Source organism: Amblyraja radiata, unplaced genomic scaffold (assembly GCF_010909765.2).
Source record: "Amblyraja radiata isolate CabotCenter1 unplaced genomic scaffold, sAmbRad1.1.pri scaffold_883_ctg1, whole genome shotgun sequence".
Classification (NCBI taxonomy): domain Eukaryota; kingdom Metazoa; phylum Chordata; class Chondrichthyes; order Rajiformes; family Rajidae; genus Amblyraja; species Amblyraja radiata.
This window is the reverse complement of record NW_022630883.1, coordinates 1-25,802: the sequence shown is the minus strand read 5'-3', so window position 1 is coordinate 25,802 and position 25,802 is coordinate 1. Positions and strand designations below refer to the sequence as shown.

The 25,802-nt window shown below is 39.8% G+C and overlaps 1 protein-coding gene across 1 annotated transcript in view; it reads right to left on the bottom strand.

The window, feature by feature from the left end:
• The window catches only part of LOC116970440 (probable sodium-coupled neutral amino acid transporter 6), a 45,068-nt gene extending 19,571 nt beyond the window's left edge, over positions 1-25,497 (bottom strand). Inside the window, exons 1-3 of the mRNA XM_033017084.1 lie at positions 25,432-25,497; positions 13,183-13,261; positions 11,962-12,047 (exon numbers count right to left, since the gene is read on the bottom strand). Coding sequence (XP_032872975.1) covers positions 11,962-12,047; positions 13,183-13,261; positions 25,432-25,468 — 202 coding nt within the window. The 5' untranslated portion in view covers positions 25,469-25,497. The remainder of the gene's footprint in view (positions 1-11,961; positions 12,048-13,182; positions 13,262-25,431) is intronic.
• Positions 25,498-25,802: the final 305 nt, after the last annotated feature.

The window sequence follows — 25,802 nt, the reverse complement described above, 5'->3', positions numbered from 1 at the left end:
TCAGCAGGAACAGCACCAAAGGATGATAAACAAAATAAAGTAGTACACGCTTCTACTACCACTCACATTTCCAAAATTAATTGGGTGAAGAGCTAACCCGAGCCCAGATGTGTTACATTATTTCAGCTAAATTGTGTGCTCAGTTATTTGAGCGAGATCGAACGTTCAAATAGAACTTGGAATGTTCTATTTGGTGGACAGAAGATTAAGAGAAGATGGTTAGATTTTGAAAAAATTACATAACACTTTTTAGATGAATAAATGGGAAAATATATCCCTCCCACTACTCACCAATGAGAGGATGCTTCGTAACCAGAAGGCACATATTTAATGTAATAGAGATGGAATAAAGGGGGATAAACACATGTGTAGCAATGTGGAATAAACAATGAGAAGAATTATTTCTATAATTTCAGAGAGGAGGGAAGAGAGGAGGGGGGGGGCAAGAGGAGAGGAGCAGGGGGGGGGGGGAAAGGAAGAGGGGAGGGAGAAGAGGGGGGAGAGAGGAGAGGAGGGGGGAGAGAGGAGTGGAGGGGGGGAGAGAGGAGTGGAGGGGGGAGAGAGGAATGGAGGGGGAGAGAGGAGTGGAGGGGGGAGAGAGGAGGGGGCAGAGAGGAGGAGGGGAGAGAGAGAGGAGAGTGGGGGGGGGGGTGAGAGGAGATGAGAGGGAGGAGAGGAGGGGAGTGGGAGGGTCAGGGTGAGGGTGAGAGCAAAAGGGGAGAGGGAGGGGAAGGGGGAAGTAAAGAAAGCTGGAAGAGAGCATCCAAACCCAGGTGGTCCTGTGTGGAGTTGGTACATTATTTCCTGTGACCACAAGGACTTTCTTCAGGTGGCCCAATTTACTTTTACTATATACAGTGCAAAAAGAGGCCCTTCAGCCCTCCGCTCCAACCAGCGATCACCCCGTACACTAACGCTATTCTACACGCTGGAGACAGTTTTACAATTTTTACTGATGCCAGTTAACCTACAATCCTGTGCGTCTTTGGAGTGTTGGAGGAAACTGGAGCACCCAGAGAAAACCCACAGGGAGAATATACAGACTCCGTACAGACAACACCCGTAATCAAGATCATACCAGGGTCTCTGGCGCTGTAAGGCAGCAACTCTACCGTTGTTTTATTGCTCCACAAATATATTCCACTAATATGGGATTTTCTCCCATATTCTAAAGAAATGTGGATTAACTGGTAAACAAGCCACTGTAAATTGGTGCGAGTGTGCAGATGAGTGGGTGGGGGTAAATAAGGTTGTTGATGGCAATGTGGGGAAAGAAAAATGTGGATAAAGGCAGGAACAGTGTAAAAATTGGTAGGTGTCGGAGGTTATGGGGAGAAGGCAGGAGAATGGGATTAGGAGGGAGAGATAGATCAGCTATGATTGAATGGCAGAATACTTGATGGGCCAAATGGCCTAATTCTACTATCACTTATGACGTTATGACTTAATGGCCAGCACAGATTCAGTGGGCTGAGGGGCCTGCTTCCTTGAAATACTTGGGAAAGAGCAGGGGATGGAGACAAGAAGGAAAATTGGTCCATAAGAAGAGCCTCGACACGAAGCGTCAAATGTGTACTTCCCTCCACAGGTCTCACTGAATTTCTCGAACAGCTCGATTTTTGCACAAAGCATTGAAGTTATGAGATAAATAGTTCCTTTAGAGCTGCATTTTTCATCATCGGAATGTGTCCAGGTTTACATTTAAAATGCATTTACTTCTGGAATTTTCTCTAGCATCTTTCATTCATCGTTTTTCTTTTCTTTTTAAAACACTTACGTTTGCAAAAACTAGAAATTGCCTTAAATAACTCTTAAACAAAATAAAACATGCTGGGACTGTGTATTTGCATCCGGTAACCTTACTGCAGAGAAGTAAAACATAGGGTTCAAAGGTTTGCAACCCCAATTCCTTATAGTATAATAAAAGTGCCAAAAAGGATGAATCAATCAAATTTTAATTGGGTCCAAGGGTCACATGGAGAACAAAAAATGCAGCAATTTGGAAAAGCAAGTAATTTGAAAAATTCAAATTTAGAAATGGACATCTTAACCACCAAAAAGAGATATCTACAGCCTGTGCTATCTCTAACGGTAACATAAATGTTTAGGACGATGGTGGTACAGTTGCTGCCTGGGTTCGATCCTGACTTCTAGTGCTGGCTGTACAGAATGTCTACGTTCTCTCTGTGACCATGTGAGATTTCTCCAGGTCTTTTGGTTTCCTCCCACATTGCAAAGATGTGCGGGGTTGTAGGATAATTGGCTTCTGTAAATGGCCCATTCTTTGGAAAGTGAACAAAAATGTCACACACGTGACCAGATGTCATCATAAAGTGATACATTAAAAAATTATTGTAAGAGATTAATCTTACAAAAGATTATTCTGGACTCTCCTAATGGCGGCATGCTGTAAGGTTGCAAATTCCTTTGCTCCCTTAACTTTTAACTTTTACTTACCACTCTTTCAATGTTACTTGTTATTACTTGATTTCAAGGCACGGTGTGACTTTTCTTAAAGTGTTGATAACACTTTTATATGCTTTAATCATGTAAAGGATGGAGACAAGAGGGAAAGGAGCTTCTCCAAGGAAGGAGCGTGGGAAAGGCACAGCTTCTGACTCTAGTGTCTTAGAAGGAATATCGAAAATGAACGATGAACTGAAAAATGAAATGAAAACAAGATTTTGCAATTTGGAGGAAATGGTGAAAGGAATTTCGACCAAATTGAAGGAAGTTCAAGTCAAGCTGATTATGTGACAAGATGAATCTCGTGAACAGAAGGAACAAATTGATAACTTGCGAAGCCTGGGCCAGGAGAGAGATTTGAAGATTGAAAAACTGGAATGGAGAATGAATGAAAATCCTCGGGCACTCCAGCAATACAAGATTAAAAATATGGATCTGGAAAACAGAAGCCGTCGACTGAATTTGCGAGTTGTTGGTTTGCTGGAAGGTCAAGAAGGAGATAATGTTATAAATATGCTTCTAAAATAATAAAGGAGACTTTCAACATCGAGCACTATGAAATCTTTAATCGGCCGAATCAATGCTATTAAAATGTTTATCTTCCCTAAATTTTTGTAATTATTTCAGACGATACCAATTTTTATTGCTAAATCTTTCTTTGATATTATTGACTCCAAAACTTCTTCATATATATGGCAGAATAAAAATTTCAGCTAAGTAAAAAATACTTACAGAAATCAAAAAAAGACAGTGGTTTGGCACTGCCGAACCTTAGATTCTACTATTGGGCAGTTAATGCTCGTTATTTAAAATTTTGGACTAAAGATTTAGAAGATACCCAATGCCCAGGATGGATAAATCTTGAACGTGATTCTATGCAAGGGCTATCATTGGCTTCTATTCTAGGGGCCTCGTTACCTTTTACAATTACGAGATTGAATAAATATACGACTAATCCAATAATAAGACATACATTCCAAATATGGTTTCAATTTCATAAGCTTTTTGGATTGAATGATTTTATCTTATCGAGTCCTATCATATCTAATTTTTTTCCCCAACCTTCTAGTACTGATCAACCCTTTCTGTTATGGAAGAGGATAGGATTAGTAGCTTTTCGTGATTTGTTTTTGGATGGTTGTTTTATGTCTTTTGAACAACCCTCCAATAAATATAATTTACCTAACTCACACTTTTTTAGATATTTACAAATTTTTTGAAGGAAAAGAAGAGGAGGGCAATTGTAATAGGGGACTCTATAGTCAGGGGGTCGGATAGGCGATTCTGTGGACGCAGACAGGAGTCCCGGATGGTAGTTTGCCTCCCTGGTGCCAGGGTCAGGGATGTGTCTGAACGTGTCCAAGAAATCCTGAAATGGGAGGGAGAGGAGCCTGAGGTTGTGGTGCATATAGGTACCAACGATATAGGTAAAAAAAGAGAAGAGGTCCTGAAAGAAGTATTTAGGGAGTTAGGTAGAGAGTTAAGGAGAAGGACTGGAAAGGTAACAATCTCAGGATTACTGCCTGTGCCACGCGACAGTGAGAGTAGGAATGGAGCGAGGTGGAGGATAAATGCGTGGATGAGAGACTGGTGCAGTGGGTATGGATTCAAGTTTCTGGATCATTGGGACCTCTTTTTGGGAAGGTGCGACCTGTACAGAAAGGACGGGTTGCACTTGAACTCAAGGGGGACCAATATCCTGGCGGGGAGATTTGCAAAGGCTACTGGGGAGACTTTAAACTAGTATGGTTGGGGGGAGGGACTCAAATTGGGAAAGCTAGCAGTCAGTGTGTGAAACAGGGGGCAGAGAATGGTAGCACTCTGACCCAAAATGTAGGGGAGAGAGAAGAAAAAGAAAATAATCAGAGAATAAGAGAGGGTGGGTTTCTTAAATGTGTATATTTTAATGCTAGGAGCATTGTAAGAAAAGTGGATGAACTTAGAGCCTGGATTGACACCTGGAAGTATGATGTTGTGGCGATCAGTGAAACATGGTTGCAGGAGGGCTGTGATTGGAAAATAAATATTCCAGGATTTCATTGCTTCAGGTGTGATAGAATTGGAGGGGCAAGAGGTGGAGGTGTTGCATTGCTTATCAGGGAAGATATTACAGCAGTGCTTTGGCAGGATAGATTAGAGGGCTCGTCTAGGGAGGCTATTTGGGTGGAACTGAGAAATGGGAAAGGGGTAGCAACACTTATAGGGGTGTATTATAGACCGCCAAATGGGGAGCGAGAATTGGAAGAGCAAATATGTAAGGAGATTGCAGATATTAGTAGTAAGCACAAGGTAGTGATTGTGGGAGATTTCAATTTTCCACACATAGACCGGGATAACACATTCTGTAAAAGGGCTGGATGGTTTGGAGTTTGTAAAATGTGTGCAGGATAGTTTTTTGCAACAATATATAGAAGTACCTACTAGAGAAGGGGCGGTACTGGACCTCCTGTTAGGAAATGAGATGGGTCAGGTGGCAGAGGTATGCGTTGGGGAACAGTTCGGGTCCAGTGATCACAATACCATTAGTTTCAATATAATTATGGAGAGGGACAAAACTGGACCTAGGGTTGAGATTTTTGATTGGAGAAAGGCTAACTTTGAGGAGATGCGAAAGGATTTAAAAGGAGTAAATTGGGACAGTTTGTTTTATGGGAAAGATGTGGAAGAGAAATGGAGTACATTTAAAGGTGGAATTTTAAGAGTACAGAATCTTTATGTCCCTGTTCGGTTGAAAGGAAATCGTAAAAATTGTAAAGAGCCATGGTTTTCAAGGGAAATTGGACACTTGGTTCGGAAAAAGAGGGAGATCTACAATAGTTATAGGCAGCATGGAGTAAATGAGGTGCTTGAGGAGTATAAAGAATGTAAAAAGAATCTTAAGAAAGAAATTAGAAAAGCTAAAAGAAGATATGAGGTTGCTTTGGCAAGTAAGGTAAAAGTAAATCCGAAGGGTTTCTACCGCTATATTAATAGCAAAAGGATAACGAGGGATAAAATTGGTCCATTAGAGAGTCCGAGTGGCCAACTATCTGCAGAGCCAAAAGAGATGGGGGAGATATTGAACAGTTTCTTTTCTTCGGTATTCACCAAGGAGAAGGATATTGAATTATGTGAGGTAAGGGAAACAAGTAGAGTAGCTATGGAAACTATGAGGATCAAAGAAGAGGAAGTACTGACACTTTTGAGAAATATAAAAGTGGATAAGTCTCCAGGTCCGGACAGGATATTCCCTAGGACATTGAGGGAAGTTAGTGTAGAAATAGCAGGGGCTATGGCAGAAATATTTCAAATGTCATTAGAAACGGGAATAGTGCCGGAGGATTGGCGTACTGCGCATGTTGTTCCATTGTTTAAAAAGGGGTCTAAGAGTAAACCTAGCAATTATAGACCTGTTAGTTTGACGTCAGTGGTGGGCAAATTAATGGAAAGAATACTTAGAGATAATATATATAAGCATCTGGATAAACAGGGTCTGATTAGGAACAGTCAACATGGATTTGTGCCTGGAAGGTCATGTTTAACTAATCTTCTTGAATTTTTTGAAGATGTTACTCGGGAAATTGATGAGGGTAAAGCAGTGGATGTTGTGTATATGGACTTCAGTAAGGCCTTTGACAAGGTTCCTCATGGAAGGTTGGTTAAGAAGGTTCAATGGTTGGGTATTAATGGTGGAGTAGCAAGATGGATTCAACAGTGGCTGAATGGGAGATGCCAGAGAGTAATGGTGGATGGTTGTTTGTCAGGTTGGAGGCCAGTGACGAGTGGGGTGCCACAGGGATCTGTGTTGGGTCCACTGTTGTTTGTCATGTACATCAATGATCTGGACGATGGCGTGGTAAATTGGATTAGTAAGTATGCAGATGATACTAAGATAGGTGGGATTGCGGGTAATGAAGTAGAGATTCAAAGTCTACAGAGAGATTTATGCCAGTTGGAAGAGTGGGCTGAAAGATGGCAGATGGAGTTTAATGCTGATAAGTGTGAGGTGCTACATCTTGGCAGGACAAATCAAAATAGGACGTACATGGTAAATGGTAGGGAATTGAAGAATGTAGGTGAACAGAGGGATCTGGGAATAACTGTGCACAGTTCCCTGAAAGTGGAATCTCATGTAGATAGGGTGGTAAAGAAAGCTTTTGGTGTGCTGGCCTTTATAAATCAGAGCATTGAGTATAGAAGTTGGGATGTAATGTTAAAATTGTACAAGGCATTGGTGAGGCCAATTCTGGAGTATGGTGTACAATTTTGGTCGCCTAATTATAGGAAGGATGTCAACAAAATAGAGAGAGTACAGAGGAGATTTACTAGAATGTTGCCTGGGTTTCAGCAACTAAGTTACAGAGAAAGGTTGAACAAGTTAGGGCTTTATTCTTTGGAGCGCAGAAGGTTAAGGGGGGACTTGATAGAGGTTTTTAAAATGATGAGAGGGATAGACAGAGTTGACGTGGAAAAGCTTTTCCCACTGAGAGTAGGGAAGATTCAAACAAGGGGACATGACTTGAGAATTAAGGGACTGAAGTTTAGGGGTAACATGAGGGGGAACTTCTTTACTCAGAGAGTGGCAGCTGTGTGGAATGAGCTTCCAGTGAAGGTGGTGGAGGCAGGTTCGTTTTTATCATTTAAAAATAAATTGGATAGTTATATGGATGGGAAAGGAATGGAGGGTTATGGTCTGAGCGCAGGTATATGGGACTAGGGGAGATTATGTGTTCGGCATGGACTAGAAGGGTTGAGATGGCCTGTTTCCGTGCTGTAATTGTTATATGGTTATATGGTTACTCTACCCTTTTTTCCGTTACATCAAACCAAAATCTTGGAAAAAAATTTACATTTGAACCCTTATCAGAAAGGCTGAATAATTACTATTTATGAGTTGATTTTGAAATTACAAATAGATACATTTGATAAAATTAAGAATGACTGGGAAAGAGAACTCCAAATTACTCTACCTATAGAGAAATGGGAGAGGATTCTTCAATTAGTTAATACTTCCACAATGTGTACAAGACACGCATTGATACAATTCAAGGTGGTTCACAGAGTTCATCTGTCAAAAGATAAGTTGGCTCGTTTCTATGGTCATATAAATCCTACCAGTGACAGATGTAACTCTGAAGTGGCCTCACTGACTCGTATGTTTTGGTCCTGCCCACTTTTGGAAAAATATTGGAAAGGAATCTTTGATACTATTTCTGTTGTTTTAGGTATTGATTTACAACCTCATCCTATTACTGCAATTTTTGGGCTACCAATGTTAGATTTTATTCATTTGTCCTGCTCCGCCCATCGGTTGATTGCTTTTACCACATTAATTGCCAGAAGATCTATTTTATTTAAATGGAAAGACTCTAATCCTCCGACCACACTCCATTGGTACTCTGAAACGATATCATGTTTAAATTTAGAAAAAATTGGGAGTGACATTGTTGAACCCTTGGTTAAATTTGATAGGACTTGGGGAAGATTTATTCAACATTTTCACACAAAATAAATTGTCCCCTCTCCAACCGTTATAAAAATTATTTTACCTTTATACGGTGGGTGGGACTTGACGACAAACAGGGACTTAAATTGTTGAAATTCTCTGCAGTCCAGATTCTGTTTTGCTTTTTTTTTCTAGTTTATGAGGGATTTTGTTTTTCCTCTTTTCTCTTTTTTTCCCTTTTTTCCCGTTTATCTTTTTGTTTTTATTTATATATACGTTTTCTTTTAAACACTTAACTATATTTACATAGAGACCGAGGTCGATATTCAATGTGTATTTTGACACTGGACTCATATTTAGGTTATACCTGTTATTAATGTAATCCTGATCCCTATGTATCAATATCATTGCTATGTTTATCATTATTTTTGTTGTTGTTTTGTTTTTGTTTTTGAAAAAAAACTAATAAAAAGATTTTAAAAGAAAGAAAGATTAATCTTATTCATTGCTATTTTCCTACCTACAGAACTGTAATGCATGTCTGCAAAAGATATGAACATTCTAGCTATTTAAAATTCAGAGTTTGTAAACTGCTTCCGTGTGATATCTGTGCGTGTTTGCCCATGTGATCCTGGGTCTACGCCAAACTATACATGATAGTGCTAAAATGTTTGCACCACCTTAATCACAATTGTTCCGTTGTTGTTTGAGAAAAATGTATTCCCTGTGTTTACAGCTATGACGTCACAATGGGATTGTAGCCTTGCTCGCAACATTGTTGCTATCCAATTACACTGAGTCCTGCTAGCTCTAGCAGATGCAAATGCATTTTTCTTAAAGTCACAATACACTGAGTTCTGCTAGCTAACAAGTGCAATTGCTGTTTAAAAATGAGGGAGGGTGAATAAGGCGAAATGAGCAGCTCCTGCAAAGTTGGGGCTATGGGTGAGTGGTGGAATGTTACGTTGGGGAACGGGTTGTGTTGGGGGACCAGGCTTCCCGTGGGGGCTATGGGTGAATGGTCGAATATTTCGTTGGGGGAACGGGTTGCGTTGAGGAACCAGGCCTTCCGTGTGACAGGAACCCAACGGGCCCCACTTGGTTTAGTAACATATAGAAATTTCACTTGATAAACTAAAAAATAAATATGAATCATATATGCAGAACAAAACAATATACCTGTAATGCTTTCAGAATTAGAAGAAATGTATTCCACAATTTTTTCATCTTTTTGGTCACACACGTGACTAAGAATGGACCAAATTGTCCCTAGTGTGTTGGATAGAAATGGTGTCCAGGTGATCATACTAAACTAAAACTGTTCCACACATAACAATCTAAGAAATTTGATATTTATAATATTGTAATTGTTCTATTTCAAACCCTTTGTTTTAAATGGTCAAAGTAGTCTTGGAAAGTTTAAGCTGCTAACATTCTTCCAACATTTGCCTGATCCTGGAGTCCGTAATTTTCTTGGAATGGGTTGGATGTTCCACAAAGTAGTTCCAATCCTGGCCAATGTCTCCGACCAGTAATTTAAACTTTACTTTATATGTCTACATATTACTAATGGAGCCTGATTGGCTAAGTAAATGCCAGACGAAGGTGGAGGGAGAGAGAATGCGAATGGAAAGGTGTCTATGAAATGGGAGTCAAGACTGTACAATGGAATATCTGTAGAATTGAAGATCTAAGAAGATAATAAGGAAAAAGGAATATTGGAAGAGTGGCAGGAATGATAATAAAGGGAGCGGGATGGGGAGGCTAAACAAATGGTTATTAATATTACAGAATTTTACAAATATTAATATTTGTGGACACGGCCCAGAATAGTGCTTGACTCCCAGAATAGAATAGTGCTAGACCAGCACACAACCAACCTCCCTTCCATTGACTCCATCGGCACCATGCTACCTTGGCAAGGCCACCAGCATGCTGAGTCTCATCCCAGACACTCCCTCTTCTCCCATTTCTCATCAGGCAAGAGGTACAGAAGTGTGAAAACGTATAACTCCAGCTTCAGGAACAGGTGGTCTGGTTTCCACCAACACTCCAAAGATGTACAGGTTTGTAGGTTAATTGGCTTAGGTAAAATTGTAAATTGTCCCAAGTGTGTAGAATTGCGCTAGTGTACGGGGTAATCGCTGGTTGACGTGGACTCGGTGGGCCCAAGGAATCTGTTTCCACACTGTATCTCTAAAGTCTAAAAAGTCTACTAAAATACAGCAACTGACTCCTATCTTAATCTTTAAGAAAGAAATGCAGATGCTGAAAAAATCGAAGGTAGACAAAAATGCTGGAAAACTCAGCGGTGAGGCAGCATTTATGGAGCGAAAGAATAGGTGACGTTTCGGGTCTCGACATGAAACATCACCTATTCCTTCGCTCCATAGATGCTGCCTCACCCGAGTTTCTCCAGCATTTTTGTCTAACTCCTATCTTAATCTTCCTCAGGATCTTAAACCAATGTAATCTACTTGACCTTTTCCTCTTCCATTCTAGGTGCTAATTATAACATAAATAACAATAGCACGCACTAATCGCTATATTTTTAAACTCCATGATGTGACCTGAACTGTTAAGGGCCTGTCCCACTTGGGCGTCATTTCCGCATAATTTACACGACATCCTAAAAATTGGTTGGCGCGTCGTGATGCGCGCACATGTCGCATGGTGAGGCGTGGTGGCGTATGCAGTGATGCGCGGTAATGCGCGGTGCCCCAGGATTCTGGAATGCTCCAAATCCTCACGTGCCACCTGCGTGACGTATCCCTTACGCACGCTGACGTACTGATGGCGTACGCTGACGTGTAGCGCGTGGTGACGCATGGTTACGCACGAACATTGTCTATGCTAATTTATTATGCGTCACCGTGCGTCAACGTCTGTAATCATGCGCCGCCCGTATGCCGTCGGCGCGCCATTTGCGCGTCATTTGAGCGCCGCACCACATGACCACCCTGATATAAAGCGCGCTTAGTTTTGAAATTTTTTCACTGGGAAAATCCTTGCCACGGAGATCGGACTAAGTACGAACGACATCGCAAATAGCTCCCAAAAGAAACAAGGCCCTCAAGAGCATTTGCCGTGCGACTGTCGTACTGCTAGACGATTTTCGCGCGTCAGTCACTACTGGCCTGTCGCGTAAATGACACTCAAATGACCCCCAAGTGGGACAGGCCCTTTACTTATATTTTCCAACAAATTGTCACAAAAGTCCATAGAGCAAGATAACATGTCTTAAGTAGAGTTAACATTTCAGGTTGATGTTCTTTCATCGGTTTTTACGAAAGGTCAATGACTGAAAAGATCAACTGGGTTTCTTTCAACAAATGTTAGCTGAGTTGTTGAGTACTTCCTGCATTTTATGTTTTCATTCCAGATTTTCAACAATTATAGTTTCAACATGAAATTGGATAAAATCCATGCTTTCACAGGAGTGTTGGGTTAGTGGTTCCACACATGCAGTTTCCTTCCTGTAATGTTCTAGCAACAATCACCAACAAAAATAAAATTAATGTATTATTTGAGCAAAATAATACATAATTTCAGAAACACTCAAAAATGTCAGTAGGTGCACATGTATTATGGAATTAATCACTGCAGATGATGCATTTCCATATCGATGGATATTTCAAAAGATTATTGTTATTTGACAAATCATATTGCAGATTGTAGTGGGATAAATGGACAAGAGAAATGAAACAAGAGCAGTTATTGATCTTTCATTCATTTCATATTGCCAACAAAGTTCAAAATGAAGTTACACTTACTCACGGCCATGACTGCTCTACAAAGAAAAAACAGATTTGATTACCGAAACAGAAATACCTTTGATAAGTGTTTGCCTGCACACATCATGTGGCAAATTAACAAAACAGAGAACCTAGTTGGAGAATTAGTACAGTAGCTTCTCCAATCCCATGTAGTATTCCAATCAGTTGCAATTATATAGCATTTACTCATATTTTGTTGAGTTAAGAGATCTTGGGAAGTAAATTCATAATTCAAATATAATTTATTTGTGCGCCCCACTCCAAGTACATGTGAATAATAGTTTAAAAAATTACCTATTTTACGAAGAAGAGCAAGAGGGAGAACGACACAAATAACGATAATGATGAGGAGGATTTGTCCATTAAGATACCATGGTGTCCTATGGTGTCAATAAAGATATTCAAATTAAACGCCAACATTAAAATATAAGTTTGTAAGTTCTAAAAGCAGAATTAGGCCTTTCGGCCCCTCGAGTCTACTCTGCCAGTAAATCATGGCTAATCTATCTTGCCCTCTCAACACATTCTCCCCATAACCCCTGACCCCTTACGAATTAAGAATCTGTCCATCTCCACCTTAAAATTATCCATTGACTTGGCCTCAGCTGTCTGTGGCAATGAAATCCACAGATTCACCCCACTGACATGAAATTCCTCCTCATCTTCTTTCTAAAGGTACATCCTTTTATTCTGAGGCTATTGACTCTACCACTAGTGGAAACATCCTCCCAACATTCACTCTATCCAGGCCTTTCACTGTTCGGTAAATTTCAATGAGGTGCCCTCTCATCCTAAACTCCAGCGAGTACAAGCCCAGAGCCCTCAAGCGCTCATCATATGTCAACCCAATAATTCCTGGAATCATTCTTGTAAACCTCCTCTGGACCCTCTCCAACGCCAGCTCAGCCATTATAGGGAGAAGAGTCAAGTATGAAAGATGGCTGCCACAATTTGTCACGAGTATAGATTGTTTGGTTTGCTCTATTATTTCACAGAGAAAAGTTTGGGCATATTTTTTAAATTATAAAATGCTTCTACAATAAAATTACTGGAATTCAATTATGTTGCATGATGCTGAGCAGTATCTGTTACTGAAAATATTTCTCATCACCAAGAGGACTAATGAAAAAACTAAAGTTGTTTAACCAGCAACTTCAAAATGATGGCATGTATCTTAACAATTAAACTTTTGAAGTCGCAAAGTAACTCAGCAGGTCAGGAAGCATCTTTGGATAACTTAGATAAGTGATGTTTTGGGCCAGGGTCCTTGCCTGACCCACTGAGTTACTTCAGCACTGTCTTTTTTTGTAAACCAGCATCTAAGGATCCTTGCGTCCAAATGAAATGTTTGTTTCTCTTGATGTAATTATTTTACTACACATTCCCTACCAGGTATGAAACTGTACAATGAGATACAGAATAATTTTAAACATTCTCTCTTGACTAAATTTAGTTGCATACCTTAATTTTACTCATTAACTTACACATTAACCGATTATTGCGGCTGACACTTACCCATTGTGACTGTTGTGTAGGAAACCAGAAATTACAGCAGGGAATTCGGATTTTATGATGAACAAGTAAGATGACATTGCTGATGGTAAAAAAACAATAACAGTTAACAGATCAGATTTCATAAGACAAATAACATGAAACAATTATAATAAATTGTATTTTTACTAAACTATAAAAGTAAAATAGTGAATAAAAGATATATTACAATTTTATCGCAGCTTCACCATCTGAAGTAAAACTGTCAGATTTCAAATTACAAACCACTTTATCATTAATATTATGGATTAACCTTAAAGCTATCAACTTGCAGTTCCTTCAAAATGGTAAAATATTCCTAGGTATTTCACTGAAGCATCATCAAAACCCAATATCAAATCTCACAAGGAGGCATTGAGGCGAATAAGCTGCAGGTTGTAAAAAGAGTGGTAGGTCTGAAGAAAAAGGTAAAGTCAAAATGGTTTGGCATGGGAAATCCAGGGTTTAGACATTAATAGTAAACAGTTAACTTTTAAGTCTCTGACACTTTGTCAGAACTGGGAAAGGGAGAAAAGGATGTCAGTTTTAAGTAGGTGGGGGAGGGATGGTTAGAACAAGAGGAATATCTCTTCTAAGGTGATACCAAATGGATTATCAATAACAATCAATCACAATCACAATAATACTTTATTAGCCAAGTATGTTTTGCAACATACGAGGAATTTCATTTGCCAAGTCAGTCATACAGATAAAGCGCAACGGAACACACAAAACACATTTTAACATAAACATCCACCACAGTGACTCCTCCACATTCCTCACTTTGATGGAAGGCGAAAAAAAAAGTTCAGATCTCTTCCCTTCTATGCTCTCCCGTGGTCAGGGGCCTCGAGCCTTCTGTTGACGGGACGATATTGACTCCCGTAGCCGGCAGTCAGGCCCTCCGCATCGGGGGCAATCAGCTTCTGCATCGGGGGATGTCAGCTTCCCCGCGCCGGCGATCGGAGCCCGCGTCGGGGCTGGTAGAGCCTCTGCGTCGGTGGAGCTCCAGACTAGCCTCTCCGGAGACTTGATGGTAAGTTCGCAGGCCACGGTTGGAGCAATCCCAGGCAAGGGATCAGTTCCGATGTTAAGTTCACGCCCCGCAGTGGGGCACAAAGTCAGTCCGAGGAGGTCTCCAGCTCCATCGACAGTAGGCCGCAGATCGGCCGGAGTTGTGCATTAGCAGACTCATAAACAGCCTCTGTTATCATGCTCCTGAATGGTGCTTCCATAAGCTAGGTTACTGTTGAATTTACCTCTATCACATTGAGGACATTGGACTATCTATGGAACTGATGCGCTACAATGCTGTATTCAGTATATTCCCCATTGCTCTATCTATTGTTCCAGAGTTTGAACTGGTTGTATCCATGTATGGTATATCTGATCTGTTTGGATAGCATGCTAAAACAAAACGTTTCACTGTACTTTCGTACATGTGACAATAATAAATCTAAGCCTGTCGTTGTGTCCTTGGGCAAGACACTTCACCCACCTTTGCCTGTGTGTGTCCTTGGGCAAGACACTTCACCCATCTTTGCCTGTGTGTGTGAATGTAATTATGTGAAGCACTTTGGGGTCAATGCAAGTTGACTAAAAATGTGCTATATAAATAAAGAAATTTAATTTAATTTAATCTACTGAAGTTATTCACAGTAACATGATTCTGGCTGAAATCAGAATGATCAATCACCTTTTCAGCATAGAAAAGGATACCAATAAAGGAGCAAGATGTACTCAAGTGTCTTCTGTACTCTCCTTGGTTTGCATACTGGTCGGTCATTCATTCCTTTTTGCCAGCAGAGTCATAGACCACAGACAACACAGTCCATGCTAACCATCTAGCACCCATTTTACCCTACTCCCATTTTATTTTTTCACATTCCCCTCAACTCCCCTCTAGATTCCACCATTCATCCATATGGCAATTTACTGTGGTCAATAAGCACACATTTTTTGTGATATGCAAAAATACAAGAATCTGGGTGGAAACTCATTAAGCATGGGACAATGTGCAAAATTTCAGGTGGACAACACCAGTGGTCAGGATTGGACTCTGGTCACTGGAGTTGAGAGGCAGCAACATCATTAGCAGCACCACCTTGCTGTCGCTTGTACTTTAAATCCCCTTGCAATAAGATTTCAACAAAATTTAAAGTGTAACGGGTGGCATATTCTGGTCCCATGGAGTGGTCATCTCCCAACAATACTGAGAGTTGTTATATTTATTTTCCAAACCCTGGATTAGAAATCCAATTACTCATCCTGACCAATACTCAACAACAATGGGTTTTTTTTTACTGGTTTATTATTTTCTTCATTTATAAATTCTGCCAACACTTCCTTCCCCCCCTTGCAGTGAATTCCCACACTAACTAAATTCCCAATATTAGTGACTCTGTTTAAACACTATTTAAATTGAATTGTAACTGTTCTGCAGAACCTCTTTGATCTGACTAGTACTCCTCACTCGAGCATCTTGCCCTGTATTGTCTCAATCACACCACCAGAAGTAAATTAGCTGGTCATTATTATGATTTATGGACCTTGCAGTTTACAAATTGACTGCATGTCTCCTGCATTAGAGCAGTGAATGCACTTCTAAAATATATCTGGAAGGTGCTTTGGAAAGGCCTGTTCTTGTGAATGCTGCGGAATAATGCAGGTTCTTTCATCCTTCTCTCACACTACACAATGTTTTCCTTTGCTTTTGAATAATTGGGGGAAAAATCCATCAAATAGACAAGATAATTGAACTCGAGACACATTTAGATGTGCTTGTGCAGGGAGAGAAAATAAACACATACCTTGTCACAAAAAGCTATTTGGAAATCTATCAAGCAGACAGTTTAATCCAACATTCTGCACATCTATTGAACATCACATCAATGAAATCCCTTCTGATCTTTGGGATAAAGAAATATGATCTGGCACAGTCTGGAGGTCACCTAACCATCATAATTACTTCCACTCAGTTTCCTGTCTGAACACTACTGCAGAATAATTGTGTTGCATTTGCACTATAAAATCTCAAACAAAAGATCAATAAAATCAGTCAATCTGCAAAATGCTTTACTTTTAGACAAAACATTTCTATTTGATTTTGAGAAATGCTTGCCCTCAAAATTAGCTGGTGGTCCATGGTACATATGAAATAGAGGGATACCCTGGAGACCTCATGTACTGTCGAAATGAAATTCCTTGCAAGTTGTACTTGTACTGATTGGAAAATACAAAATGATACTTCGAGACAGAAGTGTGTAGAATTAACTAATTAACTCCAACGTGAGCATGAAATGTTTAAATTTATTCTTTCAAATTAACTTTCAGCAAAAAGATAGCTATTCTGTTTTAACATGCAACATTTTTGTGAGGTAATGTTGTGATCATGCTCAGGAATTTATGTTTCCTTAAAAATGGAAACCCACACATTCACACTCACTAGTGTGGGAAAGTTTAAAAATCTTATGTTAGTATTTTGTCGGTCCACCAGAAATGTTCTACTGGTGTATTAACTTGTGACTTGTCTTCTAGTATCAATAAAAAATAAGCTGCATTAAATGAAATTAAATGATGCCTAATCTAATGGTATTAACTAGGTAAACCAGATGCATTAGATTAATTTACAACAGATAATAGTTCTAATTTGCAGTTGGATTTCAGCCATTCCACTTTCACACACAGGTTTTAAAACCAGCTAGCCCCCAAATGAACACAAAACTAATATTTTTTGTTTTGAACATACCCATGGATTTGACCAATTTCAGCCAAAGTGCAATTTCTAGGATAGATAAGAATTAAACTATCAATTTGTTACGAGAACAATATACCTGAAAATAATGAATCTGAATTGCATCCAGTCCTAAATGTCAAGACAACCAATTCCTTTATCCTTCTCACAGCACCTGGTGCAGCAACATATACAAGAGCTCTCACTACTTTGGTCTGTCAACACATCTGATTCTGGGTAGCTATGGAAACTGACACAAGGTGATTACAATTACACTAACTGCAACTTGGTGGAAGAATGCTTTGGAGTTACAATGAACTGCACATAGCAAAGTTATGAAATGACAGGGTTGTTTGATCAGACTGAAGGGTCAGCCAATTATAAAGTATAAAAATCCACAAAAAAACAAAAATAAGCACTTTATGTCATCACAATAATGAAAATTAAATATATAGCCACAAATCTATGTTCAATTCTTGATAAAGAACATGACAGCACTTCTGGTAGTAAAGTAAGTTGGGCATCAGATTTTATATATTATTTCCTTTAAAACAGGCTTGTTAGCTGTTATAATATTGGATAAATGAGATCTAAAACACAAGACAAAACACAAGACAGGTTATGATTTTATACAAAAAAAAGTTCTCAAATAGATAGGTCATTTTAATTGGTCTAGTGCCAATGAACTGCAGACATGAATTATAAACTTAACAGAAGCACAAAAACTTCCTAACCAACAGACGTTGATGCTAATAAAAGTATACACTCTTAAACTTTCATTGACCCAGCGTGAGTGGTCATACAAATAGCATGGATTCCGAGAACTAATGCAGTTGGAATACATAAAGGCAATATATTTTATACCATTAATGTTAAAACTTTAGGTAGATCTAGTCATAAAAATCCATTGATTTAAATTTAAAAATTCAACATTCAGTGAATTTTCAGGCTACTTTGAAAATGTATGTTCCAAGTCCATAAGGACTATTGGAATTCTCGCTTCCCCCCCCCCCCCCCCCCCCCCCCCCAGAATAATATCACAAAGTACTCAAGGCTTTGAAAGGTGATATATCACTGGATATTTTATTACATTTTAACATGGATGCCAATTAGTGAAGGAAAATGCTAGAATCCATCATTGAGGAAAGTGTTGGAAAATCATATGACATTCAACCAGATTTGATGACTACTATTGAGGTGACACTGGTATCAGTGTTGTGTCCTCAACTATTCACAATCTATATTTTTGCGTATGCTCTGATCAAATTAGCAAACAGGCAGGTTAGCAAATTGTAAAAAGCCCCCAAAAACTTGCAAAGAGATGGATATAGATTAAGTCAGTGGATAAGAAGTTAGTTGAAGGAATACAATGTGGAAAAAGTGTGAGTTTATCCACTTCACAATTAAAAAACAAGTAAACTAGTCATGATGTGAAAGAAAACATTGTGATGCAATGGGATCTATGGGTCCTAATGCATGAAAAACCAATACGTGCCAATTTGGCACAGTAACTGCCATTATTAGGTTTATTATGGTCACCTATACCAAGCAACAGTGAAAAGCTTTGTTTTATATGCTAACAGTTCTTAGCATGATAGCACAATGGTTAGAATAACAACAAATGGAGGTAGATTTACAGATAGAAAAATGATTTAAAAGAGTAGAACGATTGTATCGGATGACAGTAGATCCTCCTCTGGGACCAGCATATAAAGAGTCATCATGCTCTTCGAGAACATTGGTATTTTCTGCAAGTTATAAACTTTTGATACAATATTCAAGCCATTAATGATTCCTCACTGTCTACTGTGTAAACCATGGTATTTTAAGAAACAATATCTATCAGAGGGATTCAAAGAAAATTTACCAAGCTGATTCCTGAGATGAAGGGGTTGATGTACGCTGAAAGGTTGGGCAGAGGGAGACTATACTCATTGTAGTTTAGAGGAATGAAAGCATATCTCACTGCAACTAATGAAGTTCTTCCAGAGCTCAACAGGATGGATATAGGCAGGATGTTTCCTTTGGATGATCAATAACCAGGGGCCAGAGTCTCAGAATAAAGGTTGGCCAAGTAGACAGAGCCAAAGAAACACATCTTTGCTAAGAGCTTGGCAATGCTCACCATTGAGTTCATTCAAAATTGAGAATTTCAGGATATTAAAAGGAAAGAAGGAATATAGGAACAGCGCGTGAAAATAGAACTCAGATAAAAGATCAGCCACCATCGTAATTGTATCACCATCATAACGGGCGGCACAGTGGCATAGCTGTAGAGCTACTGCCTTGCAGCGCCAGAGACCCAAGTTCGATCCAGACTACGGGTGCTTGTTTGTACGGAGTTTATACGTTGTCCCCATGACCTGCATGGGTTTTCTCCGAGACCTTCGGTTTCCTCTCACACTCCAAAGACGTACAGGTTTGTAGGTTAATTAAGGGCCGTCCCACTTGGCCGTCATTTGAGCGCCATTTACGCGACCTCCAAAAATGTGGCTGTCGCATTGGGACGCACGGGTAGCGCGGGACGTGCGCATGGAGAGGCTTGGAGGAGTGTGGAGATGCGCGCGGTATCGCGCGGCGCTCCAGGATTTCGTGCTGCACAAAATCCTCACGCGCCACCTGATGGATGTATCACGTACGCATGCTGACGCATTGGATATGCACGCTGACGCATTGGCGTCCCGACGTCTCACGTGTATCGCACGGTGACGTAACCATGCGTCGCCGCGCGCCGCAGGGTATTCTAATGACGTCACGCGCACCAGACGGCATGATGACGCGTGATTTGCGCGTGACGTCGCGTGTAACGATGCGTCGACCAATTTTACATATGACGCATAAATAGCGCAAATAACGGCCAAGTGGGACAGTCCCTTTCGTATTTTAAGAAACAATATCTATCAGAGGGATTCAAAGATTTACCAAGCTGATTCCTGAGATGAAGGGGTTGATGTATGCTGAAAGGTTGGGCAGAGTGAGACTATACTCATTGTAGTTTAGAGGAATGAAAGCATATCTCACTGAAACTTATGAAGTGCTTCCAGAGCTCAACAGGATGGATATAGGCAGGATGTTTCCCTTGGATGATCAATAACCAGGGGCCAGAGTCTCAGAATAAAGGTTGGCCAAGTAGACAGAGCCAAAGAAACACATCTTTGCTAAGAGCTTGGCAATGCTCACCATTGAGTTCATTCAAAATTGAGAATTTCAGGATATTAACAGGAAAATAGGAACAGCGCGTGAAAATAGAACTCAGATAAAAGATCAGCCACCGTCGTAATTGTATCACCATAACGGGCGGCACAGTGGCATAGCTGTAGAGCTACTGCCTTGCAGCGCCAGAGACCCAAGTTCGATCCCGACTACGGGTGCTTGTTTATACGGAGTTTATACGTTGTCCCCGTGACCTGCATGGGTTTTCTCCAAGACCTTCGGTTTCCTCTCACACTCCAAAGACGTACAGGTTTGTAGGTTAATTAAGGGCCGTCCCACTTGGCCGTCATTTGAGCGCCATTTACGCGACCTCTAAAAATGTGGCTGTCGCATTGGGACGCACGGGTAGCGCAGGACGTGCGCATGGAGAGGCTTGGAGGAGTGTGGAGATGCGCGCGGTATCGCGCGGCGCTCCAGGATTTCGTGCTGCACGAAATCCTCACGCGCCACCTGATGGATGTATCACGTACGCATGCTGACGCATTGGGTATGCACGCTGACGCATTGGCGTCCCGACATCTCACGTGTATCGCACGGTGACGTAACCATGGAGTTTGTATGTTGTCCCCGTGACTTGCGTGGGTTTTCTGCGAGAGTTTCCTCTCACACTCCAAAGACATACAGGTTTGTAGGTTAATTGGCTTGGTATAAACGTAAAAAAATTGTCCCTGGTGTGTGTAGGGTAGTGTTGATGTGCGGACTCGGTGGGCAGAAGGGTCTGTTTCCGTGCTGCACCCCTAAACTAAATAAAAACTAAAACTTGACGTATGATGCAGCTCAAAGGAGATAGATTGCTTCCTTCTGCTCCTAATTTTAATGTTCTTTGGTATCATGGGAACAGTCCTGGAATGGAGATACAACACTCTGTGCATAGGTACCAGCCAGGGAAGATGTCTCCAACTCTAGACAATGGGAGCAAATTAAGTGAGCAAAGTTTATCACAGGGTGCTGTAAGAAGATGAAGTAGCAGCAACCAAACCATATTGTGTATGCAATTATTGTATGCTATCTCACCCCAACAGATTCATAGCCACAAAGTTCACTGTTTAATGCAGATTTTAAGAAGAACCACTCACTCCTCAAAAGCTGCTTTAGTTTCTACCCAAATTCTGCAGTTATTCCTTCAAGGTGGACTAACCGATCGTGGGTGCAAAGCAGCTCTAAGTCAAAGACACAAACAAAACATTCAGACAAAAAAAGTGTGCGGTGTCAAGAATAAGACTTGAGTATAAAGGATGCCAGAGCAGGGAAAGCAGACAGTCTTCTTTGATTGTGGAACCAAAAGAAGGAGATGCGAAACATATAAAGGAAAGAGCAGATTTCAGTAGAAAGGATCTACCAATACAAACAGGGGAAAGAATAAAAAAAAGTTGAATGGGGGGAAGTAGCTACAGTAGATCTTAGAAAGAATTCTCGTTTTAATTGAATTGATAGAGAAAAAGGTAGCAGGATGTGACTGTTAAGGCAGTTTTTATTCTAGCCTGTCTATTTAGAACAAAGTATCTGTATATTCAAACTTACAAACATATAATTGTCTAAAGATATGGACTTCCAAATACCATTTGATAAAGGGAATATGGAACAGCTCTTTATAAAGATTGAAAACTATTGAATAAACTGAGCTGTGGCAAAATGGATAGAAAAATTGCTAACTAATAGGACACAGCTAGTAGTGAAAGATTTGCAGGTTGTACACACACAGTGAAGGTCTGTGATGGTCTGTTACGAGCACTGTTTCTATGAGCACAGTTTCGTTTTGGAAACATACATCACAAAAGTTAGACTTGGTAATGCAGAGTACAATTTCTGAATCTCTAGATGACAAAATCTGGAGGCATGTGGACCATGAGATGAATACTCCAAGATTTTAAGAAGATACTAAACAAATTGGTGGAATTAGCAGCAATTCAAATTTAATGCTTGGTAAGAAGTGGTACATTTTTGTATAAAAATCAAGAGGAAGAAATATAAACTAGTTACCCATTTACTAATCCCACGTGCTTACATCCCTGACTCCACCACCTCCACTGCAGCTAATCCAGATACCAACTATTCTATGAAATATTTACGCTTCAGATACCCTTTGTACAGGCACAATAGCAGTATGTAATGGAGGATTAGGTATATTATGTGTTGAAAGTGGCACGGTAAATTGAGAAAATGGATGAAGGTGCACACAAGGTCCTGCCATTATACATAGTTTAGTTTAGTTTGGTGGATGCATGAGAGCAAGGAAGTAGTGATGAAACCTGTACAAAACATTAGTCCAGCCAAAACAGCAACCATTTATCCATTTCTAAGCATTGCACTTCAAAAAAGATGTAAATGCAATCGATAGAGCGTAGAAAAGATTATTTCAAAACAATTCAGGGATGATGAACTTTTCCTACATGGTTCAACTGGCGAAACTGAGGTTGTTTTCCTTGGAGAATAAGGAGGTTGCAAGGAGAATGGAGAGGTTTTTAAAAATATGCAGGGAAGTAGTGGAGCTAGATTCAAATGGATTCTAAAGGGTGCTGGCTAAGTATTTGAGGGGAAGGAGTGTGCTGGGATATGGGGAGGGGGACCAGCTGGATTCTCCTACACAGAACCAGCACAATTTGACAGGCCATATATCTGATGCCATTCTATGAGAATACAGCATTTTCCACAATTTTCTCACCTTCAATGCAAGTATACCTTAGAATCTTTTAGTCATAAAGTTAGATATGGCCCAAATGGAGGAAAGTGGGATTAGTACAAAAGAGCCAAAATGTTGGTATGGATATGGTGGGCCTCTTGGTTATTATACAACTCCATGACTAACAGTAGCATTATAGTTACATTGCAGAATTTGAATGATCTTGGCACAGTCCAAACAATTCAGAATTCTAGAACTTAAGTTCAGTTAATTAAAATAATCTGGAAAAAATGATCAGTAAAACTGTATAATTTGATTTATTTTTATATAAAATAAAATTCCATGTTTCTCCACTATCTATAGTGAAAGAAATTTGCCATCCTGACCCAGTCTGATCCCAGACCCATACATTACAGAACATTAGAAATGGCTTATGGAATGGCATTATAAAACATCTATGTTAAACATCAGAGCCTCGTCAAAAGTACATCTACCCAATTTGACCCTGTAAAATAGCCCTGATTACTATATGACAACTTGGACAAAAAAAAATGAAGTTAATCCACTGTCAAGCAAGTAACAACCCGACGTATTGTAGAGTAGTAGAATTTTACCCTTCAGCCAACATTCCCAATTCTCAATTAGCTTCAAGTATTATCTGCTTTGCAGTAGGTCACACCCAACAATAATACATAATCAAGATGGGAAAAGCTCAAGTGTACAACATTAACTCCAGTCCCTGTGAAATTCAATGTGTCCAGTCAAGCAGGGACAAGGAAACATGCTTGACTGGATCCCCTGAATTTTCAGAGACTGAGAAATTCATGCAACATCCTCTCGCAGCTACTCCTCCACATTGAACACCACTTGAAAGAAGCACCATGAGCAGCAACATGTGTGAATGTGTGCAGCCTAAGAGGGTTCAAATGGCTTTCATGAAACTTAAAGAACAAAAATTCCTAATTGGGTCTGTGGCACAATACAATATGGAGATACTTTGCAATTCCTTCAACATCAGTAAATCAAATTTCTGGAATTACCTATCCAACCATAGCAATTAGGGCAGAAAAAGCTGGAGTAACTCAGCAGGCCAGGCAACATCACTGAAGAACATATCCATGTTCTCCAGGGATGTTCTCTGACCTGCTGAGTTACTCAAGCATTTAGTGTCGTTATTTTGTAAGCCATCATTTGCTGTTTCTTGTATCAACAGCAATTAGGACTTTTGCAGATCAAGTAGGTAGCTCACCAGCAACTTTGGAACATGAAATATTGGCGGATTATAAACACTGGCCTTGCCAATGATATCAATATCTGTGAAACAGTTAGCACAGGATATGTGTTCCTGTCCAACATTCCCCAGGGATAGGTTATACTCTGTGTCTCTCTTTCTCATTTCCCCAGGAATGAAATCCTAAAACTGCAGCACCTTTATTATTATTATTATTATTATGATTATTATTATTATTACATTATTATTATTATTATTGACAAATTCTCAGTCTTATTTGGGAGATGCCCATAATGTTACCAAGAATCTTTGTCTTCCAATATCTTTGTAAAAACCAGGATACCAGAATGAGTCCTTGCCTTCACTAAATTAGGATCTGGAGTCTGGTGCAGTGTCTCAGTGATCCAGGCCTAGGCCTAATACTTTGCTTTTCTGACAGACTCCCAATGAGATAACAGCAATATTTTGTCACTGCCGTGGATTTTCAGAATCTAATTTTTCTTTACAACCTTGTTTTAATTATTTGAAATAGAGCGTTATCTATCTTTTGAAGACTACAAGTACAAAAATATAGAATACAGTAAAAAGTGTAATGACTAAACCTCCCCCCACCCCAACTCAAAATCCCCTTCCACCTTTAGTCTGAAGAAGAGTTCCAACCCAAAACATCACCCATCCTTTTTCTCCAGAGATACTGCCTGACCCGCTGAGTTGCTGCAGCACTTTATGTCTACCTTCAAATGCTCAAGATCTGATTTTCTAAGCCACTGACTGATATATCTACCTCAAGTTCTTTATAACAAGGCATATTTTAACCCAAGAGGGAAGTTAAGAGGGATGGTCACTGAACTTCCCATGCCCATTTGCTCATTCAGTATTGTGACAGACCTACAATGTCTCCGGTAGTCTACACTATGGGCATATTCTTCAATTTCCTTAGAATTTAGAACTCTTCTTTACTGTCCTGGACATGCCCACAAACTGAGCCTTCGCAGCCCCGGAACGATTCCAACGACAGAAAATCCCACGTGAAGAAATTATTCATCACTATTCTAAATGGCCAATCTGTTCCGAGACTATGATTCTAGTCTTAGACATCTACCCGAGGGAAATGATCATAGAGTAGGCCTTATAAGATAGATGCCAAAACGTATAGACATTTTAAGTGTAATTACTTCTCACCCTTCTAAATATTGACCATGGGCATATTCCAATCAATTGATAACCTTTCATCCCAATAATTAGTGCACTTTTGCTGCATTTCCTCCATGTATATTCTCCCTGGCTAAGGACATCAAAATTATACACAGATACAACTCATTTTTTTAAATGGAACAATTTCCTTTACAGTCTTGTCCATGTTCAAACTTTGGAAATGAAGTCCAATTATTAAACATGTTCTGGCCTATAAATTTCTTTATGGATAGATAAGATTACCTCCAATATTCTGTATCAATATAGCAACAGCAACCATAACCTGCAAGGAAACAGAACAATTTTTGAATTGAAGGCAGGAGCATTAAGCATTCAATTATCATTATGTCATTTAATATTCCATCTGCAGTGTAAAGGTACCTAATATTGCTGATTATTCTGGTGTGCAGTTTTAACCCCTTTCTCCCTATTACATAATAAATCAACATCCTAATCAAGCGGATATTTTGTTTAGTTGATACAATTCTTAGCTCTCAGTTTTAACAACAAAGAGATGACCTGAAACTGTTGACAGGCTAGTCAAGGTTAAAGAAATTGACAGAAAGGTAGTGTGCTTACAATGAATGGGATGATTTACAGTGCTCTGCTCATAT